This window comes from Pleuronectes platessa, chromosome 15, assembly GCF_947347685.1.
Source record: "Pleuronectes platessa chromosome 15, fPlePla1.1, whole genome shotgun sequence".
NCBI classification, from domain to species: Eukaryota; Metazoa; Chordata; class Actinopteri; order Pleuronectiformes; family Pleuronectidae; genus Pleuronectes; species Pleuronectes platessa.
In genome coordinates this window covers 367,148-384,355 of record NC_070640.1, presented here as the reverse complement: position 1 = coordinate 384,355, position 17,208 = coordinate 367,148, and the positions used below count along the sequence as shown (strand labels likewise).

Below are 17,208 nucleotides of genomic sequence, written 5' to 3'. Positions count from 1 at the left end.
CAGGAAGTGACAAGGAGCACTCCCAGTCACGCTCCTCCTCTGATAGTTGCTAGGCAAAATGTTCACTTCTTGAAAGGCCTTGACACAGCTGATGCCATGTGGGCCAGTGGTTGTCCATTGTGTTCCTGCTTTATCAGCTATATGTTCTGTTTGTGTAACAACGAAACCAAAACAAAGTCCCTCAGTCTGTCCCCCAGATGGGACAGCTCCTTGAACTCTGTCTGATGTCGAATGAATCTAAGGGAATTATGCTTTAATATCAAAAGTTAGAAATGAGAACAAGTAAAAGATTCATGATTAACACCAAGCAGCAACAGTTATTAAAAGTAATTTGTGTGAAGGCCATATATCTGACCTAAACTGCTCATGCCCCCCCTCCTGCTTTATTGTTTAGAGTTTCAGTTCTATAAACATCTTCACACAGACCTACACAGACCAGCTAGATTTTAAAATCCCAACATTACCACCGCAGTTAGCATGGTGGATAGCACGCTAGCGTCGTTATGACAGGGCGTTATAACCGTATGTGACCGTACACACATGCTGTCAGGGCTCTAACCAGCCACCGTCAGCCGGACAACTCCACTGGCTTAACACACTTGTTGCATTAATCGTAGAATCATAGATGTGTTTGGGTCTATTGTGATACAGGGAATGAAACAGGAAGTGTTCGGTCCGGAAATGCGGAAATTATGTCGTTAGCGGACCAATCACAGCCAAGGAGTACCACTAGGCTCTCCGACATGCTGCCGGATAGTTAGAAAAATCAGAGTTGCACGTAGAGCTCTCCGAGGAGCTCGGAGAGGAAATTCCACTTCGGCGAAGCCGTTCTAATTTGTCCTTCTGCGTCAAAACGGAGTAGCATATATCTGCCTAAGCCCTCTCCAGACAGAGGCAGAGTAATTGGCTGCGAACTGGTGTTGGAGTTTCTCAGAGTACAGACCTTTAGCTTCTCTCACCTCTTTGCTAAACCTGTATTTCGACTCTATAAACCTGACTCTGACTCCACTCCTGAACGCCTCTTCCTTCTCCAACCTTACCTTTTTGAGTTTGGCTGTGAGCCAGGGTTGGTCATTATTGTATATGTAGTAGTTAGAAAATGGTAGCTTCAATGAAGAAATACAACAAACGGATACAGAAATATATTTGTGGCACTATCACCAATCTCTGCACCTTAGCACCGCACGTGCCCATAACTCTGTTACTGTATATATTTTGTCCTATATTGTTGTGTTTATATTGTTGTTTTATGTTGAGTGCACCAACGAACGATACCAAAGGCAATTTCCTGTATTTGCAAACATACTTCGCAAATAAAAGAATTCTGATTCTGATTCTGACAATCATTTGCAGACTAGAGTGTTTTGCTGTAAACATTTATTTACATATTCAATCAATAAAATTGTATTTGTATAGCTCATATTCACAAATCACAGTTTGTCTCATAGGCTTTAACATGGTGAGACATCCTCTGTCCTTCAGCCTCAACAAGATTCAGGACAAACTACTAAAAACCGTTTAACAGGTACAAATACATAGAAACCTCAGAGACACATGTGAGGACCCGTCTCCCAGGACGGACACAAGTCAACAGATGTCAAGTGAAGGAAACATCAGGATTAAAGTTTTCAGCAGCATTGATGAGGGGAAACATATTGAAGGATAACTTCAATACTATATGTCAAACAGTCCTGCTGCATCATAGTCTATGGTCAGCAGCCAGCAAGATCATGATCCACCATCCAGACCAGATCCACTATAGTCCACAGTCATTGTCCACTGCCAACTGTTAGGATCCATCATCAGCTGCCACCTCGGTCCTGGTCCACCACCATTATCTCACTCCAACGCGACAAAGGATCCGTCATCACCACTACGATCAGCCCACACGATACAGAATCCACCAAACTGGATCAAACTGGATCCACCATTGCGATCTCTAATACTTGAATATTTTATGCAAAAACTGAATTTTTCATTCAGAATTAATCCGTTTATTCACTTCTTTTGAAACTTTGCTTTATTTTTTACATGATGCCAAATATTTTCTTCTGCAAAACATTTCAAATAGAAACGTTCGTATCTCTTTGGACTGGACACCATAAATAATGGGATTGAGGCTTCCAGGGACAAGGACAAAAAGAATGGCCGAAAGTGTCCTGTAGTCGGAGTACTGAGGGAAGCGATGCAGAATGATGACAATAAATCCACTACACAGCATGATCATATACACCATCAGGTGAGTGCTGCAGGTCTTCAGGGCCTTACTGTTCAGAGACTGGTTCTTACTGGTCACACACACGACTGTGATCTTAGCGTAGGTGAGAACTATGCTGCCGATAGAAGCTGAGAGCAGGACCACGGTGAACGTGAGGCCGTAGATGTTATTAATAAACACACTCTCACAGGAGAGTTTGAACAGCGAGGCGTTGTCACAGAACGGGTTCGTGATCAGAGTCCTGCATCGGTTCAGTCTTATGGTCAAGCCCAGCAGAATCCCCACCAGAACAAAGGCCACGCCCCAGGCAGACACAGTCAGCTTGACCACCATGTTGCTGGTCATGATGGCGGCGTAACGCAGAGGATTACAGATGGCCACGTATCTGTCAAAGGCCATGATCATCAGGATGGTGTGAGAGGTGGTGCCGTAGATGTGCGTGGTGAACGCCTGCAGCACACACTCGTAGTAGCTGATGAGGCGCTCGGAGGGCAGACGCAGGATGTCCGACAGCAGCCGGGGCAACATGATGGAGTTTCCAAGTATATCATTAAATGGAAGGTTGCAAAACAGGAGGTACATCGGCTGGTGAAGGTTTTTGTCAGTGAGAACCAGCACCACGATGCTTATGTTAGCTACCAGTATAAACAGATAGGAGCAAAAGAAAAAGAGAAAGACTGGGTAGATCGATTCATTGGAGACATTCAACCCCTCCAACCGGAGTATGAGGCTGTTGTAGGTGGAGTTCTCCATCAACCTGAAACAATAAAGCAATGTTCTCATGGTCACTTTAGACAAAAGTCAAATCCTATCACATTATTTTTATAGGACATTGAAAAGCAACAAAGCAGAGCTAAAGTACTTTGTAAGCAGATTTACTTCTCGTTTCTTTTGCAGCTTGTATCTGAAGTTTTAGCTTCAGAACAAATCACAATGAACAATGAAAGCTGAGATGATATTAGTATCGTATTTCCTCTCTATGAAGAATAACAGTAAATACATAATAATAATAAAAGGGTAAAGGATATAAAGATTTAAAGTACTAGATACATACTTCGGAGTCTGATGTCAGTTTGCCTTCTTTGGTGTCGGCCCCTGCTGATCACAGCCACCTGCACGTTAACAACAGTCTTATATTACGATTAACATTAGACTCAATAGCGCCTCTTAAAAAGAAAAATGTCAAACATAGTAAATTAGCTCCGTGGTATAATTCCCAGACAAATGAGTTAAAACAATTATCAAGAAAACTAGAAAGGAAGTGGCGCTCCAGCAACAATGTTGAAAATCTAATAGACTGGAAGAATAGTGTTAAAGAATATAAAAAGGCTCTCCACAAAGCAAGAGCCGCCTACTATTCAAAACTAATAGAAGAGAATAAAAACAACCCCAGGTTTCTCTTCAGCACTGTAGCCAGGCTGACAGAGAGTCACACCTCCACCGAACCCAGTATTCCTCCATCCCTAAATAGCAATATATTTATGACCTTTTTTAATGATAAAATTCAAACTATTAGAAATAAAATCAACCATCTCCTGCCCTCAATTGGCACTAATACCCTCCCAACAACAGAGATCTCAGAAACGGTTGAGAATCCTACCCATTACTTAGACAGCTTCTCTCTGATCACCCGTGATCAGTTTACCAAATTAATCTCAGGTTCTAAACCAACAACCTGTATCTTAGATCCCATTCCTACCAAATTACTTAAAGAAATTCTGCCCCTAATTGATAGTTTGTTACTTAACATTATCAATCTGTCATTATCATCAGGTTATGTAACACAGTCTTTTAAAATAGCTGTCATCAAACCCCTACTCAAAAAACCCACCCTAGACCCAGAGGTTTTAGCCAAATACAGACCAATATCTAATCTCCCCTTCATGTCTAAAATCTTAGAAAAATTTGTTGCCAATCAGCTGTGTGAGTTTCTCCAGGAAAATAATATATATGAAGACTTTCAGTCGGGGTTTAGAGCCAATCACAGCACAGAGACAGCCTTGGCAAAAGTCACTAATGACCTTTTAATAGCCTCAGATCAGGGACTTGTGTCTGTCCTCGTTCTGTTAGATCTCAGTGCAGCATTCGACACAATTGACCATCAAATTCTATTACAAAGACTAAAACAGTTAATTAACATTAATGGAACCGCCCTTAACTGGTTTAAATCGTATTTTTCTGATCGCTCCCAATTTGTGCAAATTAATGATGAATCATCTGTGCGCACCAAAGTTAACCATGGTGTTCCACAGGGCTCTGTGCTCGGCCCAATTTTATTCTCATTATATATGCTGCCACTAGGAAACATTATCAGGACACACTCGGTAAATTTCCACTGCTATGCGGATGACACCCAGTTATACTTATCAATAAAACCTGAACAAAGTAATCAATTAACTAAACTTCATCATGTCTCAAGAACATAAAAACCTGGATCACCCGCAATTTTCTCTTATTAAACTCAGACAAAACAGAGGTTATAATACTTGGCCCCAAACACCTTAGAGATACATTATCTAATGATATAGCTGCGCTAGACGACATTGCCCTTGCTTCCAATGAAACATCAGGAACTTGGGAGTGATCTTTGATCCTGATTTATCCTTTAATTCTCACTTAAAACAAATTTCTAGGAACGCTTTTTTCCACTTGCGTAATATTTCAAAAATTAGACATGTCCTTTCCCAAAAAGATGCAGAAGAACTAGTCCACGCCTTTGTTACATCGAGACTGGACTATTGTAATTCATTATGATCAGGCTCCAGCAGTAAGTCGTTAAAGACTCTACAGCTTGTCCAAAATGCTGCAGCACGTGTCCTGAAGACAACCAGGACCAGAGACCACATTTCTCCAGTATTGGCATCGCTACACTGGTTTCCAGTTAAATCTAGAATAGAATTTAAAATTCTCCTCCTCACCTTCAAGGCCCTTAATAATATGGCGCCTTTTTACCTTAAAGAGCTGTTAGTACCTTATAAACCCGCTGGAGCACTCCGCTCCCAGAATTCAAGCCTACTTGTCATCCCTAAAGTCTCTAAAAGTAGAGTAGGAGCCAGAGCTTTTAGCCATCAAGCCCCTCGGCTGTGGAATCATCTATCACTTTCAGTTCGGGAGGCAGACACCATCTGTTCGTTTAAGAGTAGACTCAAAACCTTCCTTTTTGATAAAGCTTATAGTTAGAGCTAATTAGTACGCCAGAACGTTACTTGTTCTATTTTATGACACATGACACACGGAGCTTCTCTTTCCAGCTTCTCCTTCCTCTTCTCCATCCCTATCCCCCTTCCCCGGAATCCCTTTGCTTTATCACCCGCAGATCCAGGGCCTCTGTGGCCGCACCATGGATTGCGGTTTGTGGATCATGCACCGGGGGTCGCGGTGTTGGATCCAGTGTGGCGGATTCTGAGTTATGTGGGCTGATCGTGGTGCTGGTGGTGGACCCTGTGTCGCGTTGGCATTGGGCACGGGCGGTGAACCAGGACTGCGGTGGTGGCTTGTGATGGGTCCTGGTGGGCGGCGGTGGACGGTGACTGAGGACTGGAGTGGCGTCTGGTCTGGATGGTGGATCGTGGTCTAGATGGTTGCTGAGCATGGACTGTGCTTGCAGCGGGACTGCTTGGCATGTCATGTTGGGGTTGTCCTTCGGGATGTCTACCCTCATCAAATGCTGCTAGAGACTTTATTCTTTAATCTTGATGATGTTTTCCTGCACGTGGCATCTATTGCACTTCTGTCCGTCCTGGGAGAGGGATCCCTCACATGTGGCTCTCTCTGAGGTTTCTACGTATTTTTACCCTGTTAAAAGGGTTTTTAGTAGTTTTTCCTTACTCTTGCTGAGGGTTAAGGACAGAGGATGTCACACCCTGTTAAAGCCCTATGAGATGAATTGTAATTTGTGAATATGGGCTATACAAATAAAATTTGATTGATTGATTGATTGATATTGATGTGATCCCTACTTTAGGGAATTCAACTATCAACACCTGCAGCAGCTTTCCTGCCAGCTCCCTAGTAAAGCTCCCTGTGAGAATACTGCAAGGTTCTGACTGGACAACTCAGTGTGAGCGAGCTGGAGATTTAGGACAAAAATAATTCAAGTGTCTCAGTGGAGAAGGTGTAGAACAGGAGATACAGGCTGGTGAAGGTTCTTATCAATGACAATTAGAATGGAAATCCCAATATTCATCACCATCAATCAATCAATCAAATTTTATTTGTATAGCCCATATCCACAAATTACAATTCATCTCATAGGGCTTTAACAGGGTGTGACATCCTCTGTCCTTAACCTTCAACAAGAGTAAGGAAAAACTACTAAAAACCCTTTTAACAGGTACAAATACATAGAAACCTCAGAGAGAGCCACATGTGAGGGATCCCTCTCCCAGGAAGGACACAAGTCAACAGATGCCACGTGTAGGAGAACATCATCAATAATCAAAGTCTCTAGCAGCATTTGATGAGGGTAGACATCCCGAAGGACAACCCCAACATGACATGCCAAGCAGTCCCGCTGCAAGCACAGTCCATGCTCAGCAACCATCTAGACCACGATCCACCATCCAGACCAGACGCCACTCCAGTCCTCAGTCACCGTCCACCGCTGCCCACCAGGACCCATCACAGGCCACCACCATCATAACAATGTAGGAAATTAAGAACGAGAAGAAGACAACGTACGAAGAATCCCTTGTGACTTGTGAAGCTCTTAAAGAATAAGTAATTTTCCATCAACCTGAAATAATAAAAAGAACAGGTTAGACTGGCTATATAACAATGATAAGTTCCATAAGGTTAATTTAATAAAGTTTAACATCTTTACATATAAGTGCTAAACTACATCCTTCTTTGTGACGTAGGTTCATCTGTCTTTAGTCATTTCTACAAGTAGAAAATTTGCTACTCGTTTATGGATACATTTTTACATGAGTTATTTAGTTTTATATAATGTGTGCATTACCTGAGGTGGCCTCTCTTCACAGATTTGTGATATATCATCATCAATAATTTGAGCTGGATCTGTTGAAACTAATATGAGCACATTAAATGGGTTGTCACCCTGTCCATGTGTTGGTTGTAGAGTGTGTTTGTTTGTGGGTCAAAGTTGAATATGGTGCGGATCTGGATCAGGGGGAGGATCCAGGACTTTGACGATGCAGGATTGTTTTGTTAACATTCTCACTGATTTCCTAGGGAATGTTTCACGGATCCTGAATAAAAGAGAACAGACATGTAAGGGGACGGATCATCTCCAAGTGTAGAGCTGGGGGTATAGGCGTAGTTAGAGCTTCTGTCCAGGCGTAGGTAGAGCTGTGCTAGTCCTGCGGTATAGGCGTAGACAGGGCTTGGCAATTAAACGATATGATATAAAAGGAAAAGAGGATCTGAATGAGTGCAATGGTACAAGATAATAATCTGTGTATCATTCTTTTTCTATTCAATTTGAAAACCAAAATCGAAAAATGTGATAAGTCATTATTTCATTATTCATTAATGAATCTGATACAAAAAATCTAATTGTTTAGCCTGCGAGCTAGTTCAGGCCACCAACTGGAGCTGCTCCAATCAGGTGATGAGTGAACACACAGTATTACAGTCAAGTTATAGAATACTTTTCGGTGCTGCACTTGGTAGAAGGTCCCTTCACACTCGTCTCTCAGCCTGTTCATAGAGACAAGATTCTGTGACCAGCTAGGAGGACGCCTCTTATTGATGAAAACTGGCTTGCAGCCTGCTGTCCACAGAAATCCTAGCAACAAAATACCAAAATCAAGTTCGGCCCGTGACACATTTTTTTATTTCCTCTGGAGCTCCTGCTGCAGACCATATCAGACATGGGCAGGAAGCCTCACATCCAGCTACTACCAGCTCACCACTAAGCAGTGACGGCTGAATTGTGTTGAATTCACTGGAGAAGTCCAATGTGTCGAGCTATTGTGATAGAATATCGTATCCTGTGCCAAAGAGAAAAGGTCACGGGACAGCACTCTCTTTAGATAAGCTCCACAATAGAGCTTGCTATTAGATTATTATTGAACCTTCCGGTTTTATACACACACCCCTCTGGAATACTGCTGCTTTGTCTCTACTCTAAACCATCAGGGCAACTGGACAAACCACCAACATCTGAGAACACTGTGTTAGAGCCATTGACTCGACCATTAGAGAAATATGATCAAATGAAACACAGACAAAACAAGAAACACAAACTGCTGCAGTTAGAAGTTCGTTCCTTAATGGCTTCAATGTTAATGACACAACAAAGTGTTGAACTGATCACACAACATGCTGTGTATCCAGTAATAATCATTACATTAATTATCATTGAGTCACACAGGAGTTATTATTCTTTTGTGCTGTATTCTCATATTCACCTTGTTCCAATTCAATAAATGTCAGTGAATATCACAATCATTTGAAGACTAGAGTGTTTTGCTGAAAACATTTATTTACATATTGACATTACTTGAAAATATTATGCAAAAACAGAACGTTTCATTCAGAATTTATCAATTTATTCACTTCTTTTGAAACTTTGCATAATAAAAATTATTTTTATTTTTTACATGATGCCAAACATTTTCTTCTACAAAACATTTCAAATAGAAACGTCCGTATCTCTTTGGACTGGACACCATAAATAATGGGGTTGAGGCTTCCAGGGACAAGGAGAAAAAGAATGGACGACAGCTTCCTGTAGTCCGAGTACTGAGGGAAGCGATGCAGAATAACAATAATAAATCCACTACACAACATGATCAGGTACGACATCAGGTGAGTGCTGCAGGTCTTCAGGGCCTTACTGTTCAGAGACTGGTTCTTACTGGTCACACACACGCTGCTGTGATCTTAGCGTAGGTGAGAACTATGCTGCCGATAGAAGCTGAGAGCAGGACCACGGTGTATGTGAGGCCGTAGATGTTATTAATAAACACACTCTCACAGGAGAGTTTGAACAGCGAGGCGTTGTCACAGAACGGGTTCATGATCACTGTCCTGCATCGGTTCAGTCTTATGGTCAAACCCAGCAGAATCCCCACCAGAACAAAGGCCACGCCCCAAGCAGACACGGTCAGCTTGACCACCATGTTGCTGGTCATGATGGCGGCGTAACGCAGAGGATTACAGATGGCCACGTATCTGTCAAAGGCCATGATCATCAGGATGGTGTGAGAGGTGGTGGCGAACATGTGCGCGGTGAACGCCTGCAGCACACACTCGTAGTAGCTGATGAGGCGCTCGGAGGGCGGACGCAGGATGTCCGACAGCAGCCGGGGCATAATATTAGTGCTTCCGATGATGTCACTGACTGACAGGCTACACAACAGGAGATACATGGGCTGGTGAAGGTTCTTATCTATGACAATTAGAATGGAAATCCCAATATTCATAACCATTATAACAATATAGGAAGTTAAGTACAAGAAAAAGACAGGGTACATGGTTTCCTTTGTGATTTTTAACCCCTCAATCTGGAGAGTGAAGCTGTTGAAGGTGTAGTTTTCCATCAACCTGGAACGAAAATGAATATTATTATATCAGTTGAGTTAGTCTTAATACAATCGATACTTGAAATGTGTTAAATGACAATTTGTACTGGATAACGTCCAAAAGTTAATGTAGCAACAACAGAAATACAAATTACAAAACTACATTTAGACATTATGAAAACACGTCCTAGTAGAGCTTGACCTGGTCTGGGACTTCATCAGTCCCTACTCATCTGCACAAGCAGTAAGAGCTCCTCCTGTTTTATACACACATTTATATCATTGGGGAATCACTGAGCATTACATAATGTATGATGTAATATTAAAGGACTTACTCAGCATAATAACTTACACAGCACTTTCAGAACAGTTGTTATAGATTGTTTCACAAAGAACGGTGGAAACAACTTAAAGCAGGAGGCAATGTCCATATAATGTCCATGAAGCATACTATATAGATCCTTTTTTATGCAACAAAGATGTCTGTGACACACATACTGAAAATAGTGATGCTATTAATCAGAGTCAGAATCAGAATGTACTTATTGCCAAGTAGGTTTACACCTAACTGGAATTTGCTCTGGTTGTTGGTGCATACAATGAAGGTGGGCAGTTGTGGAAAGGTGCAGGCCTTTGCTGTGGTGTGGGCGGTTCAGTTGATGGGCTGGAGGGTGGTGTCAGGGGGTTTGGTGTCAGGACTGTCCCATTGTCTTTTAAAGCCACATTAAAACTCATTCAAGTCGTTGGCCAGGCGTGAGTCGTTAGTGGAGTGAGGGGCTCTAGGCTTAGAGTTTGTAATCTGCCTAGAGGCTGAAGTTATGCTATTATATGCTATTTCTCCGACTCCGTTACGGACGGACGGACAGACGGATCGGACAGACTCTTTTTCATTTATGCTTCTCCGAAAGCTGTGGGTGCTGAAAACAATTCACTGCCAGAACAGCAGGAGGCGCAACGGAAGACGAGCTTAGAGAAGCCTACCTCATGACGTCTTTGTAAGTAGAAGTCGTTGATTGTTTATTTACCTCCTTCTGGCTTTCCTCACACACAGTGAACTATGGCAACTAACAGACAAAGGCTGTTAATGGAACTGGAGCTGCTTGACATGGAAGAGGACTTGCTTGGCACGAGCTGCAAGAATCGTAGTTGACTCTGAACACGCGTAGAAACGATCGTTTTAGCTGAAATAAAGTGACACCCAGCGGGTCAAAATGCTTATGTTAACGTTTCTTAGCGCAGCGGTTCCCCGGTCTTGTTTCCAAACTGTGTTGTTAATTCCACGGCTTGAAGCTACACGGAGGCAGCTAGCTTCCCCCCCAGCTTCCACACACAGTCAGCAGGGACACCCGATACTAACTACTACCAAGTGTTAACCTGACGTATTGGAGAAACGGTGTCATGATAGCCGTGGAATTAAAGTCGTGACAGCGGGTTTTTGGACAGTTACTGTCATTGCGAGAGTTATATGAGAAGAGCCGAACTTGGACCCTCTATAAACCTGACTCTGACTCCACTCCTGAACGCCTCTTCCTTCTCCAACGTTACCTTTTTGAGTTTGGCTGTGAACCAGGGTTTGTCATTGTTGTAAATCACCCTGGTGCGTGATGGGACTCAGCTGTCCTCACAGAAGCTGATATAAGAAGTCACAGCCTCTGTGTACTCATCCAGACTATTAATGGCAGTCCTGAACACATCCCAATCTGTACAGTCAAAGCACGCCTGAAGATCCTCCACAGCCTCACTGGTCCACAACTTTGAAGTCCTCACAACAGGTTTACAGAGTTTTAATTTCTGCCTGTATGCAGGAATCAAATGGATCATGACGTGGTCCGAGAGTCCCAGTGCAGCCCGGGGGACGGCGTGATAAGTACTGCTTACTGTGGTGTAACACTGATCCAGAATCTTCTCCTCTCTGGTCGGGCATTTAATAAATTGTTGATATTTGGGGAGTTCACGGGTGAGATTTCCTTTGTTAAAGTCACCGAGGACAATCACTAAGGAGTCCGGGTTAGTCCGCTCCACACACAGTATCTGATCAGCGAGCGTGCGTTGTGCCTCTTGCACGTTAGCCTGCGGTGGAATGTAAACACCGACCAGAATGAATGAAGTGAACTCACGGGGGGAGTTGATGAAAAAATATTCCAGATCAGGAGAACAGTGTTGTTGAATAACTGTCACATCGTTGCACCAGCCAGAGTTAGTGTAAAAGCAGATACCTCCACCTTTCGTTTTGCCCGAGAGCTCCGTGTTGCGGTCCACTCTGAAGAGTTGGAACCCAGCCAGCTGCAGCGCAGAGTCCGGTACAGATCCACACAGCCACGTCTCCGTGAAGCACAGAACGAGAGATGAGGAGAAGTCTCTGGTTTCACTAACTAGTAGCAGGAGTTCCTCCAGTTTGTTGCAGAGTGAGTGCACGTTGGAGAGGAATACTCCAGGAGGCGCTGTGCGAAGTCCCCGCCGGCGGAGACGCACAAGCAACCGGCCTCGATTACTTCTCCTCCGCCGCTTCACCGTGTGTACAAAGGTGAGCGCACCTTTGACCAGAATATCCAAAATTTCGACAGATGAGGCAATGAAAGTCGGGAATTAATTCTCAGGAGTTATTACCCTGATGTTCATGAGCATCTCTCTGGTGAAAGAGCTCCCGTTTTTTAGGCAAAACACTGAATTGACTTACAAAACATCGCGCACCAACACGCCGAGGCAGCCGTCCGCGGCGCCTACTCAGTTGCTATGAATCCAGTTACCTTAATGGAGACATATTATGAAAAATCCACTTTTGTAGTGTTTCTACACGTTAATGTGGTATCTGGCATGTCTACCGTCCCAAACACTCTGGAAAAAAACAACTTCCGCGATTTGTTGTGGTTCTTCTATGTCAGAAACTATACGATAGAGTGCGTCGAATGGGATTACGACCAGAATTTACGTCACAGTCGGTCTACATGGCATAACCCCCCCCCCCCCCCCCCCCCCGGAGGCGGAGATCTGGTGGAGGAGGAGACCGGGTTACGTTACGAGCCACAGCACCCTCCTCAGCTCGAGGCTGTGGGTGTTAGCTGGGAAGCTAGCCAAGGGGGGATGCTAACCAGCCGGTGAGCGGGGTGAGAGGCGGAGATCTGGCCGAGAAGCAGAGCCTGCGGTCGGGGTAAGTCACGAACAAAAGCCCCCTCCTCAGCTCGGGCTCGTTAGGTGATGTTGGGCTGCTGGACCCATGTCTGCGGCTCGCTTCTGGTGGACCTGTCGGTGTTTGTTTACGGTTAGCAGCAGCCGCCTGACTGATCTCCCCACGGACAGGGGAGCGTTGATGGTGCGCGTCTCGTGTCGCAGTGTCTTCAACTAGAAAAGCTGTTGTTTTGTTTTGGTAATTGACGGTGACATGTAAGCTAGGTGGTGTTAGCCTCATAGCAATCAGTGCCCGGCTTGCCGGCCTGCGGCAGTGGCAGCCGGCTGCTCTGTGACGGGTTGGATCCCGGCTGTACCCGGGCGGCTCACTGCGAGGCTGGCGATGCTCCCGCTGACTTCACACAACTGAGAGCCGGACACGTCTCACCGGCTCAGGGTTCCCCACGTCTGCAGGGTATGTCTCATTTTCCTCATTGATCATTATCGATCTGTGACAAATCTCCAGCCTGTGTGTCCCCTATGTGTGTCCCGCTACGGTTAGCAGCAGGGAGCTAACGCTAGTTGGCTGTTAGTTTGTGTTTAAAGTTGCAGCACTTTCTGGAATGGCTGCTTGTGAACGTTTTTACAGCAGTATTGCATGTGGGACCCCACCCGGTAAGGATCGGACTGGGAGGTGGGGGGAGAGATCCCATTTCTGGTCCAGAGTGGAGGAACAATGCTCTCGGAGTCGTAGCTTGTGTGTCTGTGTGTGGGTGAAAATAGCATCGGAACGTGTTCCAGGACCCCCCCGGTCTCCGGCTGCATTGTATCCGTGCTTAGGCGCTCGCTCAGCGGACAGCCTCTCCTGTGATATCCGGGCGGCGAGGCGGAGGAGGAGGAGGGGGGGAGAGAGCTGCGCCTTATAACTTTTGTGACCCGTACAGATTTGCTCCACGCACCCCGAGCTGCACGAACTGGTGCCGGTCACCAGCAGCTCGTTGCCGCCTCCGTCGCTCGCTTCAAAATGGACTCATACCCGGGGTTTTAATTGCATTTCGTCGCAAAAGTTGCAGCAGTGTTAGCCTCCAATGCTGTAGCCCCCCACGATCCATGTGTGTGTGCGTGTGTGTTTGCGCTCAGAATATATGCCCTGTATGAATAAATATACACATACAATTATATAGTGTATACACATATCTAATGCATGTATTTAAATAATGTACATCTTTATCAGAAGATGTAGTAGTTAGAAAATGGTAGCTTCAATGAAGAAAACCAACAAACGGATACAGAAATATATTTGTGGCACTATCACCAATCTTTGCACCTTAGCACCGCACGTGCCCATAACTCTGTTACTGTATATATTTTGTTCTATATAGGGATGCACCGATATGGAAATTCTTGGCCGATACCGATACCGATATTTAAAATAACAATCTGGCCGATAGCCGATACCGATACCGATATTTGTTTATTTTCTTTTTGTTGTTATTCATTCACCCTTTTGTGCCAGAAAAGTAATTTAATCATTATTTAAAAGCACTATTTAAAAACATTTCAGCCCTTCATCAGTCTTATCTTTTAATGAGCACAAATTGAATCAGATTTATGAAACAATCTTTGATTTAACTAAACTTTATTTAACAGAGACATATTATACCCATTTTACCGCAAGTTGAAATGGTTCCTTGGGATCTTAATGAAATGACTGTAACATATTTTGGTCAAAATACCACAAGGATAATTTAAAACAGCACCGTGTTACCCTGTCTAAAACAGCCCTGTTAAAGTATCATTATAGAGAACGCTCTTCTCATTGATTTACGGTAGCAGTATTGCCCGTTTATTAGATGTGTTACGGCTTCTGTGTGTATGACGTATGTTGTCAGTTCCCTTGTTACCTGTGCATGAGACGGATGAATAGAGCCGATGCACATGAGAATAAAGTACTTAAACAGACGCTACGCTCATACTTTTTACACCAAGTTACACTTTGTGAGTCAAGATAACTTAACAAGCCCTCCTCAGTTTGACCTGTTTTTAGTGTCGGGCAGAAATCACATCGCGTCAACACCCACGTGGCCCTTCACGATGCTTGTTTTAATTAAACAGTCGGATTCCCCTGGTCCGCACCAGTTCTCAGTCAGCTGCTAGGCGCCAGCCGGAGGGTTCCCCCAGCGGGCGCCGTAGCTGAGGTGATCCGCGAGAAGGGCCCGACACGCGTCCAGAGTGGCCGCCGCTGACCGCGTACCCGGTCCCCTCCAACGGCCCGCCTCCCGCGCCGGCGATGGACACCGCCCCGCGGTCCAAGAGAAAGAAAGCCCCCGCACAAGACGCCGTGAGGTGCCACCGGATGAGGACCTCCCGGTGCCGCACACTGAGCCTCCGGCGGCGCGGAGAGGAGGGCGACGGAGCGACTGCTCCCCCAGCCGCGGCACGTGCCCAGCGGTTTTACCACAAATATGAACATCGGCCAATGATATCGGTGAAAGTCAAGTTTATTACCGATAAGCCGATATCAGTAAACGAGGCGAATATCGGCCGCTACCGATGTTCGGCCAATAAATCGGTGCATCCCTAGTTCTATATTGTTGTTTTTATATTGTTGTTTTATGTTGAGTGCACCAACGAACGACGCCAAAGGCAATTTCCTGTATTTGCAAACATACTTGGCAAATAAAAGAATTCTGATTCTGATTCTGACAATCATTTGCAGACTGGAGTGTTTTGCTGTAAACATTTATTTACATATTCAATCAATAAAATTGTATTTGTATAGCTCATATTCACAAATCACAGTTTGTCCCATCAGGCTTTAACAGGGTGAGACATCCTCTGTCCTTCACCCTCAACAAGAGTCAGGAAAAACTACTAAAAACCTTTTAACAGGTACAAATACATAGAAACCTCAGAGACACACGTGAGGACCCGTCTCCCAGGACGGACACAAGTCAACAGATGTCAAGTTTAGGAAAACATCATCAAGATTAAAGTTGTTAGCAGCATTGATGAGGGGAAACATATTGAAGGATAACTTCAATATTATATATCAAACAGTCCTGCTGTAATCAAAGTCTATGGTCAGCAGCCAGCAAGATCATGATCCACCATCCAGACCAGATCCACTATAGTCCACAGTCATTGTCCACTGCCACCAGTTAGGATCCATCATCAGCTGCCACCTTGGTCATGGTCCACCACCATTATCTCACTTCACCGTGACAAAGGATCCGTCATTACCACTACGATCAGCCCACACGATATAGAATCCACCAAACTGGATCCACCATTGCGATCTCTAATACTTGAATATTTTACGCAAAAACAGATTGTTTCATTCAGAATTAATCCGTTTATTCACTTCTTTTGAAACTTTGCTTTATTTTTTACATGATGCCAAACATTTTCTTCTGCAAAACATTTCAAATAGAAACGTTCGTATCTCTTTGGACTGGATACCATAAATAATGGGGTTGAGGCTTCCAGGGACAAGGACAAAAAGAATGGCCGAAAGTGTCCTGTAGTCGGAGTACTGAGGGAAGCGATGCAGAATGATGACAATAAATCCACTACACAACATGATCAGGTACGACATCAGGTGAGTGCTGCAGGTCTTCAGGGCCTTACTGTTCAGAGACTGGTTCTTACTGGTCACACACACGACTGTGATCTTAGCGTAGGTGAGAACTATGCTGCCGATAGAAGCTGAGAGCAGGACCACGGTGTATGTGAGGCCGTAGATGTTATTAATAAACACACTCTCACAGGAGAGTTTGAACAGCGAGGCGTTGTCACAGAACGGGTTCGTGATCAGAGTCCTGCATCGGTTCAGTCTTATGGTCAAACCCAGCAGAATCCCCACCAGAACAAAGGCCACGCCCCAGGCAGACACGGTCAGCTTGACCACCATGTTGCTGGTCATGATGGCGGCGTAACGCAGAGGATTACAGATGGCCACGTATCTGTCAAAGGCCATGATCATGAGCACGGTGTGAGAGGTGGTGCCGAACAATTGAGTGGTGAACGCCTGCAGCACACACTCGTAGTAGCTGATGAGGCGCTCGGAGGGCGGACGCAGGATGTCCGACAGCAGCCGGGGCATAATATTAGTGCTTCCGATGATGTCACTGACTGACAGGCTACACAACAGGAGATACATGGGCTGGTGAAGGTTCTTATCTATGACAATTAGAATGGAAATCCCAATATTCATAACCATTATAACAATATAGGAAGTTAAGTACAAGAAAAAGACAGGGTACATGGTTTCCTTTGTGATTTTTAACCCCTCCATCTGGAGAGTGAAGCTGTTGAAGGTGTAGTTTTCCATCAACCTGGAACGAAAATGAATATTATTATATCAGTTGAGTTAGTCTTAATACAATCGATACT

The 17,208-nt window shown here is 44.5% G+C and overlaps 3 protein-coding genes across 3 annotated transcripts; all 3 read right to left on the bottom strand.

Moving 5' to 3' along the window:
* Nucleotides 1-2,020: 2,020 nt before the first annotated feature.
* On the bottom strand, nt 2,021-3,001 carry LOC128457281 (olfactory receptor 146-like). The gene has a single exon (XM_053441916.1). It carries the CDS (start codon nt 2,999-3,001, stop codon nt 2,021-2,023), a length of 981 nt encoding a protein of 326 aa, XP_053297891.1.
* Nucleotides 3,002-8,308: 5,307 nt separating this feature from the next.
* LOC128457280 (olfactory receptor 146-like) lies at nt 8,309-9,726 on the bottom strand. The gene is given in 3 exon segments (XM_053441915.1): nt 8,309-8,325; nt 8,809-9,052; nt 9,055-9,726. Coding segments are annotated over 3 exon segments (933 nt in total).
* A 1,063-nt stretch (nt 9,727-10,789) lies between these two features.
* Nucleotides 10,790-17,146, bottom strand: LOC128457279 (olfactory receptor 146-like). Its single transcript, XM_053441914.1, has 3 exons — nt 16,214-17,146; nt 11,925-12,030; nt 10,790-10,860 (listed from the first exon to the last, which is right to left on the bottom strand). The coding sequence occupies exons 1-3, from the start codon at nt 17,144-17,146 to the stop codon at nt 10,790-10,792; spliced, it is 1,110 nt and encodes a 369-aa protein (XP_053297889.1).
* Between the last annotated feature and the right edge of the window lie 62 nt (nt 17,147-17,208).